The following is a 14,478-nucleotide window of genomic DNA, read 5'->3' as shown; positions in this document are numbered from 1 at the left end:
TCATTCCCAGTTCTCCCATTCTTTCCTTCAGCGAAACTTCTTGCCTTTCTGGAGGGCGCCTGAAGCGCTAAAAACTAGGGCGACGTTAGACTGCAATCCGATGCAACTCGAATGCGTCGCCTTAACCTTGGCTAAAACAAAACCCCCGGCAAGGGCCAAGGTTCGCCCGGGAGACGAAGGACGACGCGACGGAACAATCAAATCACATTCGACACCCCTCCGGGCGACCGTGTGGCAGCCAGCAAGATGTGCCAAAAACAATAAACAGCACATTTAATTTCACGGCACCCACGTACCAGTGGGAGTGCAAAACAGTGCCGATGCACTTTTGTGGACCTTTGGAAAGCCCTCATCTCGGCAGACAGTGTTAAGGAGGTTTAAGGAAGGAAAGGACCTCTTGGAGGGACCTCATCGAAGTCGGGGAAGGGTTGACGATAATCGTCGGGTGTCGGATTAGTTTTTTTGCTGTTGTCGGACTTTGGGTCCTTTCCCGAAGTCGGTACTTTCCCAGGGTGGTTCAGCAGTTTTGCAAGCTGTCGATCCTCTAGGTCCGTTAGGTAGACAAACTGCTCCGGCGCCACCGGAAGCAGCAGGGCCACTGTTGCATGGCTATTATTTTCCATCATTGTCCTGCTCCAGAGTGTGCCTGGGACCGGTGCAATCCTCCCCGGGGAGGGATGTTTTCAAGGGTCCAATTCGCAGCGACAGTGAGCTGAGAAGTTGAAATAAATTGGATTTTTGCACCAACCGACAAACCGGAACTGGTGTTTCCCCACCACCGTTGGCAGCAGAGCAGCCAACGGTTGACTTAGTTTAATTAAGATATAGCGTTTCGGCAGGCGGCAGGATCAGCGCTTGGGGTAGCAATTCCGAAAATGGAGAAAGATGGGTTCGAACATAACCGATCCGTCGCAGTGCTACAAATCATACGACCACTCGAACTCCGGAACTGCGGCAGGATGGCGATGTGTTACTTTGCAAGATTAACTGTTTCTACAGGAGCGCGGTAACGCAAACAGCACATGCTCGAAGGACACAAACATAATAGCTCCTAAAGATTTATTTTTGTGACTGTAAATTAACCTTGAAGGAACGTGGTAGCAAAATAGTATAAAATTTTAAAACCGACTGAAAGTGCTCGTGCATCTAAAACAGGGGTTCAATCGACGCAAAACGCTACGGAAACGGTACGGAGAGCGGATGGCTGTTGGAATTTATTAAAGGAAGTTACACGTCTCAATCAACCTACGTCAAAAACACGCTCCTCTTGCTACTTTACCTCACTGACGAGATCCTTATTTGAAAAAAATGAGTTTCCTCGACGCTCTATACCTTGAATATTTTAATTAGTTTTTTTTTAACTTTTTCTCCATGGACGATACTTACCAGGCGTCTTTGGCCGTTACGCAGCCATTAGCCAGGAAAGGGAAAATAATCCATTCGCGTAGAAAGCAGACGCTTATGTTGAGCGATAACTTCCATTACGAGTCTAATGGCAAAGTTAGGGTTATTTTTTCGCTACAGCAACAGAAACGGAAAGCTGGATGCAGTGAACTAAGCAACGGCCATTTTGCAACACTGAGTCGCTCTGAGCAGGATTTCGAAACACTTACAAGCGAACCATTCGATGTTGTAACCATTCGAAAATTGTAACAGCAAGGAAAGGATATCTCCTCAAACAACTTCAATCGAGTAAAACTGCAATCAACACCCTTTGATGCCATGTTAAAAATTATGACACACTCCTTTCGGCAGTAGCTCCCCGCAGGCCCATTTGCATACGACAACCGGTACGCCGGAGCCAGTGGCAGACAAAGGCCGCCCAGCCGGAAGGCGGAATGGTACGGGCAAGATTGAAATAATAATTAGAAATACCTTCCCCGAACCCGGCCGGGTGCCCCCGAATCCACGCGCGGCCACTAAACAAGGCTCATTACGGGAGGGTGCAAATTAAACATTTCCAACATACAAAACGGCATGTCGTTGTGTGGCCGTGGAAGAAAGCTCATCGACCACCACGCCCCGGGGGCGGTGTCGGAAACATTCATGTATGCAAAATTAGCAGCATCACGCAAGCCCCACGGACCGGAGCTCATACATCCTCTCGCAGCTCACCAAAATTTGTTACAACGAATCGTGAGACCGAGCCCGCCAGATCGTAAAACCGGACCGAACTTTTCAAATTTAATAAACAAAACAATTAACATCACCAATCATCTCAGTGCCCGGACCGGCCATGCTTGGGCCTACCCGTCACCACAAGCCCGGACAGTTCGGTGTTCGTTCGGCGAGGTCGAGCGAGTCCGGACTGGGACGCCGGCGACAGCCCTCGAGACCCTGACTGATCCTTGCTGTTGGTGCTCGCATTCGAGCCGGCGGGTGACTGGTTTGGTCTTTGCAGTTTTGAATGAAACCGAATATGCGGAACGAGGGGCTGACGGTTGACTGTTGATCTGAGGGCACACACAGCGTCCCCCAGTGGGACGAATCATAATTTCATTTCAACTCAAAACCAGACCGACGGAGCAGCGAACATCGCAGGGCCAGGGCAGCGCACAGGAACACCAACAATAGCGACTCGAGCCGGAAACCCGACACAATACTGAGAGTGAACCGAGCGGGTCGTTCCAGGAACACTCGCTTCCTGGACACTCGTCGTGTCGGGTTCATCCGTGCTGTCGGAAACCCGGCTGACGGCCAGTCTCCCTCGAACCGAGCCCTGGAACGACGAGAAAGCGAATTAAGACATTTCGTTCTGTCGGGTTTCTGCCAACGCTGCATTCGTGTCCACCGCATTTGCATTCGCTACGCGCCCCACATTTTCTCGCTTAAGGTACTAATTTTATTACTTGTCATTACGATAATAGGCTTACAGTTTCAACGAGTGGTACAATAAACTAGGGTAATAATTTTGATAAGCACGGGCACGACCTTCGAAACTGCAAATCCACGCCACGCCGGACGGTCCCTGTGTTGTCGTTTCGTCCCACAGCACGGCCAGGACAACGCATTCGGGGTCGTTATGTGGGCCCTTCCCCGAACCGGGGGCCGTTTGAAAGTGAAGAGGAGGAGTTTGCGCATCGTCACATCTCCGGCCAACGTTAGCCACCGTCACCGAGCACTGACACGATTTAATGCGTTCGCTACTGGAGATTTCACCATTCCGCGGTGTCACTGTTTAAAGAGGAATCCTTTTTTGCCTGGTTTCAACGAATAATGCCGTGGAAAACCATACGTTTTTCCACCATCTCGGATCGCGACGCGGTTCCCGTGTTAAGTCATCGTTTGGTTTATCCGTTCGTTCTGCTCGAAATCCTTTGGCGCATTCCGATCGTCTCCGGTGCCATTTTAATGGTGACTGGTCCATACCTCAGGGACAGTCGTTCGCTTCAGTAGCAATTACAGTGGCAGGCGGTAACGATGGTGGGCATTAATTCTTATTTCGTCGAGTCGGGCAACCCATCGTCGACCGTCGGCGTAGGCACCGCTACCGCACCCCCAGCAGCACCGCCAGCAGCGGAAGGACCCGAAGCAGCGGTCGTCAGTTCCTGCTGCTGCTGGTAGTCCAGCGTTGCCTGCTTGTAGAGTGTCGCTATCGTTTTGGCAGCCGCCAGTATCATCTCCGAGCGAGCCACGGACGTGTACGTACGGTGCCATTCGGTGTGTGGGGTCTGAAATCGACAAAAAAAATACGGTAAACGAAAGGCGTAAAAGACAGATACCGGAGCAAAGGAAAAGGGTCCTGGTGGGCGGATAAATTATCCGCTCCCCCACTCGCGGTCAGCTCGACGAAGCGACGAGGCGAAACTTTCGAACTCGAGGGACGCACTGATAAGCGAACCTAATGAATTTTCAGTCCAACATTCCACGGCGGCCACAATTCTTTTCCGGCTCGTCTGGCTTCATCGCTTAATCAAACGTGCAGGCAGTGGCCGGCGACGCGGCGAGAGTTTTCCGGATTCCGAAGTTTGCCAGAAAATTGAAGGCCTCATCGCGCTCGTGAGCCTGCCCGGGTGCGAAGAAGACTTCGTGGGAAGTAATTACTTTTATCGTAACGAAAATACATCAATCACTACCACTCCGAGTGTCCGCATGCCGGCCGGAACAAGGAACGAACAACACGCACCGTTCGTTCGAAGTGACCTAAATCTGCGAATGAGGTTTAAAATCAAGTATTCCAACACCGAAAATGTGGGGACAAAATAATCGAACTTTACACTGCGGTCGGTGTACACTCGTTAAGGAGCCAGCGTGAACCAGTAAATGAGCGGCCAAAATCATCTAACGATTGTGCTAATAAACACCATCTTCCGACGTGGCCGAAAGAAAAAGAACACGGTTACGAAATAAAAGAAGGTGTCGACCGTCGGCCCTGTCGGTTATCTTCTGTTTGCAGTCGGAAAGGGCGTTAAATGGGACTTTATTTTATTGCACAAGCACGAGCAGCACAGCAATCCCCACGTCAGCATCGTCAATGCGGGACACTTGGGTGGCAGTCAATTATATTGTATTATGTTCTATAATCCTCCGCTTCGAGTCTTATTTCATTCACAGCGCGCCAAGCGAGATCCGACTAAGCTTGAGCAAAATTCTCACTTCCGAGAAGTCGGGAAGATTCCGGACAGCCCGAGGCTGCGATGAAAGACCCGGTTGTTTGTCCATCCAAGCGCATTTGCTTTCAACGAAGAAGCGTTCCTTCAACCCGCAAAGCGGAACCCCAGGACGAGCCAAGAAACGGGAAAGACTTCCGCCGGCGCCGGAAGGACCGTGTGCAAGAGGAAGTGGTGACCACCCGGCCATTGCCGTGCGGACGTGGTGCACGTGGTTTTTGCGGTAAATTCGTTCGATAAGTTTCAATTTTCGCCACCCCCCGCCGTAGTTCCTCGGTGGGCCGCTGAGCAAGGTGGACGGCCACGAGGCGGTCTTTTGACATCGTTCGGAAAGTGTTATTTCAACTACTACTACAGGCCCCCACGGGGGTCGGAAAAGTGGTCCCCACAAACATTATTGCCGATGGCTTGTGTGGGAGCCATTCAACGGAATAGTTTATAATCCAATTTAACTCTACATGCCTCAACCAACGCAACCCGTAAATCCTCTAATGACTTAAGCCCTCCCATTCCCGGGAGCAGGGCAAGCCGAAGGGAAGTGCCGACGGTTCGTTCGGCTAATCTTCAAACTCCCGGTGCTATCCCTTATCCGATCGCGCACAGCAGCACGATCTGCCGGATGTGGATGTAAGCCACAATCTAAATGCTGGTTTGCCGCTCCCTCGATGCCCGTCCCCGGGATGGCCGTGCTGGCCATTGGTTGACTTTCGGGCGGTTGGTTGGCTGCAAGCAAAACTGTTTCGCATCATATGCTCCGGTGGCTCGCCCGGGAGTCTGCCGGGGTGTTCGCATTCTGCAGCAGCGGAACGAGGTGAGCAACGTAAAAAGTGAATCCCGCTGGTCGGTGGGGAACGATCGGTGCGGGACGCCGGAAGCCCGAAAGTCGTTCCCTGTCAGCGTTGCCCGCTGGAATCGGTGGCACCAGCAGGTCCGGTGCAGTCTGCACCTGATTAGACTCTGTCTCGCCAAAGTGCCCGACGGATGCAGATACCGTAACGAAGTCGTTAGCTCGGAGAGCCGGATTAATCTTTACCTACCGCCCGGCTAAACGGTGGTCAGACCCCGGCCCAGAAGTGAGGTAGTACAATGTTTACAAGCTTTTCCATTATGCCACACACCCGCCGCATGGGGAAGAGCCAACCGTGGATGTTTGTTGATACTTTTGAGCAGCACAGGATGGGCAAAAACACAGAGAAATAAAGTTTGCCGATAGCCTAATCTGCTTTTCACGTTATGGAGAGCAACTCTTTATCCCTGTAGGTCGATGATTTAATATTTGTCCAACTAGGTATTGAGGTCATCGTGAGGTCACAGGGCAACTAGACAATTCCTGTTAACTGAGTGCATTTCCGAGAGCCGGTTGTGGTTGGATCAATTTTTACAATGTTAGATACAGATGGATGTCGTTACTGATCGGTTGCCAGCCGGGATATGGAATTTTCCCCTACTTGCTATTGAAACCCAACGATCTTGACACAAAGTTCGTTCTTTTTCTCATCGTTTCCATTCCAGTTGACAAAACAATCACAATAAAGCTAGCTCTCACTTTCAAGAGAGCGCCTCCAAGAAGCCAGGATTCCGTGGACCATTGGGTTGATCTCTAATTTCGAATCGCAACCAACCGAGAGTAGCACATCACGACAAAATCGTTGCCGGCGAACGAAAACAGCGGACAGCGGACTGTTCAAAGTTCGTCGGACGGTTCCGAATATTGTGCGGAATGTCGAGGGACGAGCAACTATCAAATCCCGGAGAGCGTCACAGCAAACCGGGCGAATGTTTCGGCACTAAATTACCATATTCTCATTTGATCCTTTTCTGGACGACGGCACAAAACACGACACGAAATGGGGACACTCCTGTTTTTCTTGTTCACATACATAACAGGGCTTGGGTTGTCCGTTTTTGAGCTGGGTTTTGGGGCAACAGTCTAGCGTCTAGTTCACCCGGTGCGAAGTTGATATAAAAAGCAAATTGCTACTGCCTTTCAAAATATCTGCACTCCAAAATACTTTACACCGAAACGGGAAAACAAAAAAAACAAACTTGGAACCTTGGGCAGCGCAAAGGGAGCAACTTTAGCCATCTTCGGCTTGGAACAACAGTGTGGTCTTCGCTTTTTCCCACTCAAGGCCTTTTTGTTATTGCAATTCCGCCGGATCCGGAGTGTGAACCGAGGGCCACTTTGCCGGGCAATCCCCGGCCGGGTCCCACTGGCCCCGAGCGTTTCCCGCCCTAGCCTCGCGCACCATTGGCCAGGTGAAGAGGGAAAAACATACAACACACACCGACGGACCAACCGACCGAACGCTGGGATTAATGGAAGCCCGCCCCCATGCCGACCGTGCCATGGGCCTGTTTACCCGGGTGTTGAAGACGAGCAAATCAAAGAGAATATAAAATTTGTTCACCAACCTCTTGGCAGACCCATACATAATAAGGTGTAGTTGGGTGTGAGTGGGCTCGCCCTCTTCGCGTCGACCGCTCGAAGCTAATCGATTTAGATTGGATCCACAACCGACGGCGTGCACAACAATCCGGCGGAGGGTAGGTAACCAGCATTTTCGATTTACGGTGAACACTAACCCCAGAGCGGTATCGAAGCAGGTTCGGGACGGAAGATGATCCCCACACGGTCTTAACCTCAAAAGCAGCACTGACAGGCACACACAGAGAGCCATCATCAAACAGTAATCAACGCTTTTCGGTATCGGTCGATTTGTGGACACATGGGGAAGGCGGTAGACCTCTGCCAACAACACATCCTTAGTGTGGGGAAAGGTCCTTCGAAACCGACTGATATTCACCGCCGGCGACAGGTAACCATCAAAATCCTTTTCGATCGTTCACCACGGTACAGGCACGGAAAGCTCTGCAATTCCTTCGAAGTATTTCACACTCTGCCCGGTGGGCAACTGTTTGCCAAGCATGTTAGACCAAAGTTCAGTTTTCCGAACACCGGCAGCGGGGCTGCACGTCTGCCGACCAACTCGCACCACAGTGGGCTATTATTCTTTGTTAATACCACAACAAGCCAGCCCGACACAGGCCTGGTATTGTACGCTGTCGAAACAATGGTTCCGGTTCCGGTCCCGGTCCGGTTAGTTCCAATGTCGGTTCCGTCAAACAATGGACCCCGCTCGCTGCGGATAAACTTGGTACTCTGTCGAGTATCGATGGCTGGTAGAAGCCGATGCAACGGCTCCCGACGGTCGTTCGCTGGAAACTGGAAAACACCCATCGCTTTACCGTACCAACACCTGATTCTTTGTGATACTTCCTCTCGGTTTCACGGGAAAACTCTCGATAGGATACCCGGTCCAAGTAATCACAACGCCGGGGCAACCTCATAAACCATAAAACGACGAGAGAGTGCAGGAGGCAGCACGAGGAGAATTCGGGGGGTCGAACTGTCCATCGTGGTTGATTTCATTGATCAACAACTTTTCAGACGATCCCTTCCCTCGGGTGAACGCCAGCTAAAGGACGGTGTGAATTTTGTCACTTCGAAACACATTGGCAGGGTGGCGACCCGAGTGTCTGCCGAGACGCATTCGCTTCGCTGGCGCAAAAAATAGATAACCTTCCCCAAGGGTCTTGATCGACGTCGTTGCTCAGCTCGAGGAAGGACGGTGTTATGAACTTGCTAATCGCCGAGTTCACCCAATCAAGATAGGGACCCATATTTCGAAACAATCTTCTTCTTTGGAGTCCGACCCTTGCCTACAGGTTTATGCCTTACGTTATCGTGGTCTCATTTTGTCTAAAACGAATAAAAGGTAGTAATTTATTAAATGATTAAGTTACTCAAGTTAACGAACGTAAACCATATGGGGATGAAAAAATTGTATCAAACATAAAAAAATTTAAAAAGAATATTAAATAAATCAATGTAACGTAATCAATAAAATTAAATCGGCTGTTGTGAACAATTTTCACCATCTTACACAGCACATAAGCCATCAAATTGAACGCATCTGTTCGTCTACTAACCGCGCTGTGCCTCGTACAGGACCCGCAACGGACAGCGAACCTACTCCCAACTTGCACCCGATCCCATCCCACCTCTTCTCGGCCGGATGCAGACAATTTTCGGTGATTTTGTTAAAAGTTTCGTTCGAAAATAACCACTTTGTGGCACGCACACAAATAACATCAATTTAAAGAAGGGAAAACAAGCAACACCATGGCGAACTTTCAACTGCATTAACTAACTTCATCGCACAAACTAGTTTCGCAACCGTCCGGTCGTTCCCTGCTGCGCATCGCACCAGCCAGACATAAAAATTCGATGGACTGAAAAACCGGTGAAACGATCAACGGTAGGAATTTAGATTGAATGGAGAAAAGGACAGAGAGTAACGGACGCATGCAGCGGGACAAAACCGACCAAACTTTCCAATCCGTTCTATTCGTCGTTCGTGTGCCCACCTGACTTGGAAGCATGGCAGCAAATAATAGAAGCGACTTACGGGCGATGGTTACATGGCTGGCTTCGGAAGCTGTCCGTGGCCAGAATGTTCGACCGGGTGGAAGCGGAACGAGACGAAAGAGATTTTCCTCCTACCGCATCACTCAACGTGACTGCCGCCGTTCGAGTGCGTCGTCGTGTGGTGAGGCGGCCTCTTTCGTGCACGCCTTAGTGCAACCACCCAATTACGGTGTGCATTTATGTCGCCCTCGGCGGTGTCCGATGGCCAGATGACGAGGGCCATGGTCAGCCTTTTGGGTGACATAGCAACGTCAACCCCCGACGGGGCCAGAAGCGGGAGCCAACTGTCCCCTGGTGCATGTAATTGATTGGAATTAGATGAAGTACACGGTGTAAAATGGGAAAACTTTTGCAGCTCTCGTCGTCCGCGGGTTCCGGTTCCCGGTGCGCCACGCGTACCATAACGTAAAGCGTCTCCTACGTAGTGCGCTCGGTCCGCGTGGTATGCATTCTTCGTTTGCACACCCGTCGGTCGTGGGTCGGACGACCGGCTTGGCGCAAACTTTCAGGCCAAAGCAAAAGACGCTCGCGGTGAGGAGGTAATTTTATCAGCAGAGAAAAGCGCACCGTGTGGCCTTACAGGAAACGCGCTGCAATGGTAAACGCCGACACAGTGGTGGTCGGAAATCGGAGTCATTTTCAGAATCTAACAAATACTGTAATAAGCACAAAAATGTTAAAATTGCTTCACGAAACATCAATTCCATCTCGACCAGTGAATATTTGAAGCAAGTTATTTAAATTTGAAAATGGAATGTTTTTACTCCGAACTTTGAAGAAATGCAAAATCTTTACACAAAGTGACTGACGTTCTCCGTACCGAGTTCCGACTGCGAAACACCTGATGCACACTGTACCGTCGCTCCGGTCACGCAAACACAATGCACCATCGTCCAAGTAATAGCCCCAGCATCGTTTGGCTTGGAGCAGAGCGACGCAATCATGCTGCTGTTGCCGCTACCGCTGCAATGGCGCTCCCTTAACGACCTCGGCTATACCAGTCGCTATCCTCAGGCCGGCCTTCTCACAGGTTCCAGCACACTCGATGCCTTACCGCAGGTCCTTGCTTCAGCCTCAACGCTTCCACCGACAAGCCCACCGACCGTAGCGAACGGGATAATGCAGAACATACATTATTTTAATAGGCAACGGTCGTCGTGCGCACTTGGTACCGTGCTACCGAAAAGTTTGCTATTTTTCATCCTGCATGCCCCTTCGAAACTGGGAGCACCTCTGCGTTTCTCCACTTCTTAGTGACGCGTTTTCGACCACAACGGAAATCGACGCTCGGCACCCTGTTCCGGGGTGCCATGGAGCCATCGTCTTGGCCAAAAACTGCTCCGCGAGAATACAATAAATCATCTCACCATCACGAAGTGCAGGAAGTGCACTAGCCTTACTGGCGGGCACCGACAACACTCATGTGAGTGCAGAGTGCCCCGACGGCATCCATTGCCTGTGGCGTGCAGCACACATTCCCTGCCGCCTGGCGCGTTCACGCATATCATTGCTTTTACTTCAACTTTTAGTGCTCTTCCGGCAGCTCGAAGCTTCGATTGCAGGAAGTGAACGTGAAGAAAAGTGGGTTTGTCCCTCGAACCGTTACCCAAGCTTTCCGTGGGAACAGACTGTACACCTGAAACAATTCTCATCCCTTGGAGAAGTCGTGACGACAAAGGAACCATTTGCATACCGGTGAATTGATTAGTGTTTCACATGCAACGTTTCACCGGAAGAAACTGACAAACCACAGACGACACCCACCTCGAACGTGCTGAGTTTTGTCTGTGATTCATGATCAGTTTCCACATACGTAAATGAATTGTGGAAAGAAACTATGAAGAAATGAATCTTCAGAACTCCGTTCGAGTAAAGTTCCTCTCGGCTTCATGTTAAGAGTGAACAGTAAGTGAACCTGTTTCAACACATAAACGATGGCACCAGGCGTTTCTTTTCAAAATCAGATAGTAACATCCTGACACTCTATAAATTACTGTAGAAAAAACCAAACGTTAAATATTCAAACGTCGGAGCTGTCTTTCAAGTTGCTACGGTTCGATTGATCCAGTTTATTGAAACCGCGCCGCTTTCAGTTATTGCATTGTCCTCCAAAAACCACCGGACGCGATAATGCGAAAAGCAGAAACAATTTACAGATTGTTTGACGATTTGCAGAACTGGCTGGTAATTAAATATCTTTAATTGCCAATCTGAACCTGCCGCCATCCCATATTACGGAGTGGCTGTCTTTAATTTTATTAAAATTAACACACCCACCACAGTGGTAAACAAATTGTGTTCGTTGAAAACTGGCCACTCGCACGACAGATTCGGCAAATGAAGAACACATCGAAGCGTGTTTATTGCAATGGATAAGCTCGAAACCACGGTTCGTCAACATTTTTTCCCTGTGTAGTTTTCCCTCAATGATTTAATAATCATGAGGCATCGAAAAATAAAGGGATTATTACTTTTACATTCATACTACGTCAGAGACTCGAAATGATAGTGTATTTTTCGTATTTCACAACAAAAGCGGGTTTGCGTGCTGTCTATAAATTTCAGTATAACGATTGACTCATTTCCTATGATTTGTTTTAATAAAATACTAGTAAATTGCATTTTCCGGTCTTTGTCCTGGATAGATAGTTATTCTATATTGCACAAGTAAGCCTACGAAAAAGCCTTTATTAAAGTCGTTCAGCACTCATTTTGTGAATGGGACAGCATTTTCCAAAAGAATTTTTATTAACCTGCAGCACGCAGGTTGCCGCTGAACATTAAAATATTTTTGCAAAACAAATGGTTTCGCAAATCGAAAGATTTTTTTTCAAATTCAATCAATTATTTCATTTTTACAATAATGCTTAAAATGTCAATGGTAAACTTTGGCATGTGACACCTTTAGTGCATTCAGAAATGTAGTGATTTTAATACCCTCGGAGAGCCAAGAATGTCCAATAATTCATCATCCACAGTAATTGAAAATAGCACACGATACGCAGGGTCGTCCGTGGTGGGGAAGAATGCTAGAGGACAAACCACAAAGCCACACAGAAAAATTGGTCAGCATTGGCCACGGCTGAAAACAACCCTGCTAATTGCTTGTTATGGTCTTCTCCTATAGTCGTTGGCAATTATGTTTTGTATATAGCATGTACATATCCTAGTTGCACATGGTCATTTCAAACAGATACGTAAAAAAATAAATACCCCAATACAACTTTCGCGATGGGTACATGAGAATGTCTGTTTGTTGTTATCGTCTCACCCGGCCCTCCGTTTAATTAAAACGTGTATATCTGTTTCCTTTTCCGTACATAATGCTTCGCTGAAGCGGATCGGTGAGCAGCTGGGCAAACGGCGAATGAATGGATTATGATGACACCACTCGTTGGTCTGGGCCCGTGGGTTGCGGTTTGCCAATGGACAGCACTCCGCCATCGACCAAAAAGCAAGTTGACAATAGGTCATGGTTTTTGCAACTTAAACAACCGCGGGTGTGATAATCAACCAAAGTACTTTTCGCACGTGCGAACCTCCATTTCGTGCAATCACCATCGTGGTTTCAAAATATGCCGCTAAAAAAGTTCTCGACGAATAGCATAAACACTCCGTGTTGCGTTATGCCACCAACCCAGCAGCTGGGATAGTCGAGAGATTTACGCCAATTCCACGAATCCTGCGCGAAGGCTCGCGTTCCGTGAAGCGTGTGCCCCAATTTGGGCACTCTTTCTCTGACATCGTGGCTGCTACACACCAGTCGTCCACCGAGTCGCGACTAATCCGATTACAAAAACCGCAAGAAAAGGTGACAAGTGGAAGCATAACATTCAACAAATAAGTTTTAATCGTTGCACTATTTTTTCCCAGTCGACAGCAGCAACGAAACAACAGCAAACCGCATTTTATTGTTCTGTCCATCCCCATCGGATCGGGGAGTTTTCAAAGTTGCATAAGCCAGTCGTCTTAAATGTTTTTGGTGAAAGTTGCAATAAAAACCCGCTACTTACATTCAGATTCCGAGCCATTATGCTACCGACCGTGCAGCAAAATCCCGTATCCCTAAGCAGATAGTCGTCCGGTGTGTCCGCTTGCAGTGCCGCTACAACCGGCAGCGGGATCGGTGTCATCTGCGTGACGGTTTTCAGCAGAATGTTCTTGGCGTAATCGAACAGCAGTATCACGCCAGCGTCGAACCATCTGTGGAAGGATTTAACAGAGGGTTATAGTTGGGTTGTCCGAATGGCGACCCATACACGACCGACAAAACTTACTGAGATGGGAACAGTTCCACGAGAAAGTTTTCGATCGCCACCACAGGCAAGTGATCGTCAACGCGCGGATTTTCGGCCCGAATACTGTTGATGCGATGCTCGGCGCCCTTGAGGCCAGCCGCGAAGCCAACCGGTTGAGCCGCGATACCCGCCGCTTGTGCTGGCAGCCCACTGCATGAGGACAAAGGTAAATATTTAATTTATTGTGTTCACGAACTGTCCCAGCCCGCGATACGTACATTACCGTTGCCTTGCCAAACACCGTCTGGAATGCTTCGCGTATCGGGCGCACCTTATCGTCCTTGTCGGAAGCCACTATGACCTCTGTATCACCTCCAGAATCTGAAACGTAACGAGAGGACAATCAGTTTGTACCCCATGCAACAAAGCAAGGCGGTTCACTTACTTATGTATTCTCTCATCTGCGGGTCCAGTGTGGTAACGATGGTGTCCACCGAATTTTTTGCCTTTTCCGCAACCTTCTGCAGAATGCCCCCACCCGATACGGCACCCTTCATCCACCCGAAGAGGGCCGATCCACCCTGTGTGATAGGACTCAAGGCGGCAGCCACCGGTTCCGGGTTGAGAATCATGCTGGCAAAGTCCTGATTCATTGGCTCCGATGGTCCCTCCGGCAAGGGGCCCACTCCGCCGACACTTGACGCACTCTGAGACGTGTCTTTGCTTGGCGGTATTGCCGGACTAAACGTCGTCGGAATGAACGGTTCTGTTTCATCTTTCTTCGTATTCGCTTCATCGCTGCGGATCGGACTGCTGGCTTGAGTCATCGCCATTTCCGCACCAGCTGTTGCCACGTTCGCCGTGATGAAACTCGGCAACTCCGACGGAGGGCTTACGTTCGAGAGGATGTTGCCCGTCTTTTTCTGCTGATCCCCCATTGCAGCACGTTTCACTCTACACAAACTACACAACTAAAATCGAACGAGAAATAAATGTAGCGCTCCCAAACCGAAAAAATGCAATTCCCAGGGCTGAGTTTATTTTGTTCCACTGTTTGTTTATGTTTTGTGCGTTTTAGTACGGGTTTAGTACAAGCTCGAAACCGAATGTCACTGACGTTCAAGGGGATCCACAAGAT

The 14,478-nt window shown here is 49.3% G+C and overlaps 1 protein-coding gene across 1 annotated transcript; it reads right to left on the bottom strand.

The window, feature by feature from the left end:
- Window positions 1-2,838: 2,838 nt before the first annotated feature.
- LOC131209871 (protein PRRC1-like) lies at window positions 2,839-14,390 on the bottom strand. Its single transcript, XM_058203021.1, has 5 exons — window positions 13,786-14,390; window positions 13,619-13,721; window positions 13,380-13,550; window positions 13,116-13,305; window positions 2,839-3,671 (listed from the first exon to the last, which is right to left on the bottom strand). The coding sequence occupies exons 1-5, from the start codon at window positions 14,276-14,278 to the stop codon at window positions 3,438-3,440; spliced, it is 1,191 nt and encodes a 396-aa protein (XP_058059004.1). The 5' UTR covers window positions 14,279-14,390; the 3' UTR covers window positions 2,839-3,437.
- Window positions 14,391-14,478: the final 88 nt, after the last annotated feature.

The sequence above is a fragment of the Anopheles bellator genome, chromosome 2, assembly GCF_943735745.2.
Source record: "Anopheles bellator chromosome 2, idAnoBellAS_SP24_06.2, whole genome shotgun sequence".
Taxonomy (NCBI): Eukaryota; Metazoa; Arthropoda; class Insecta; order Diptera; family Culicidae; genus Anopheles; species Anopheles bellator.
Note: the sequence above shows the minus strand (reverse complement) of the source record. Positions and strands in the feature narration are given on the sequence as shown.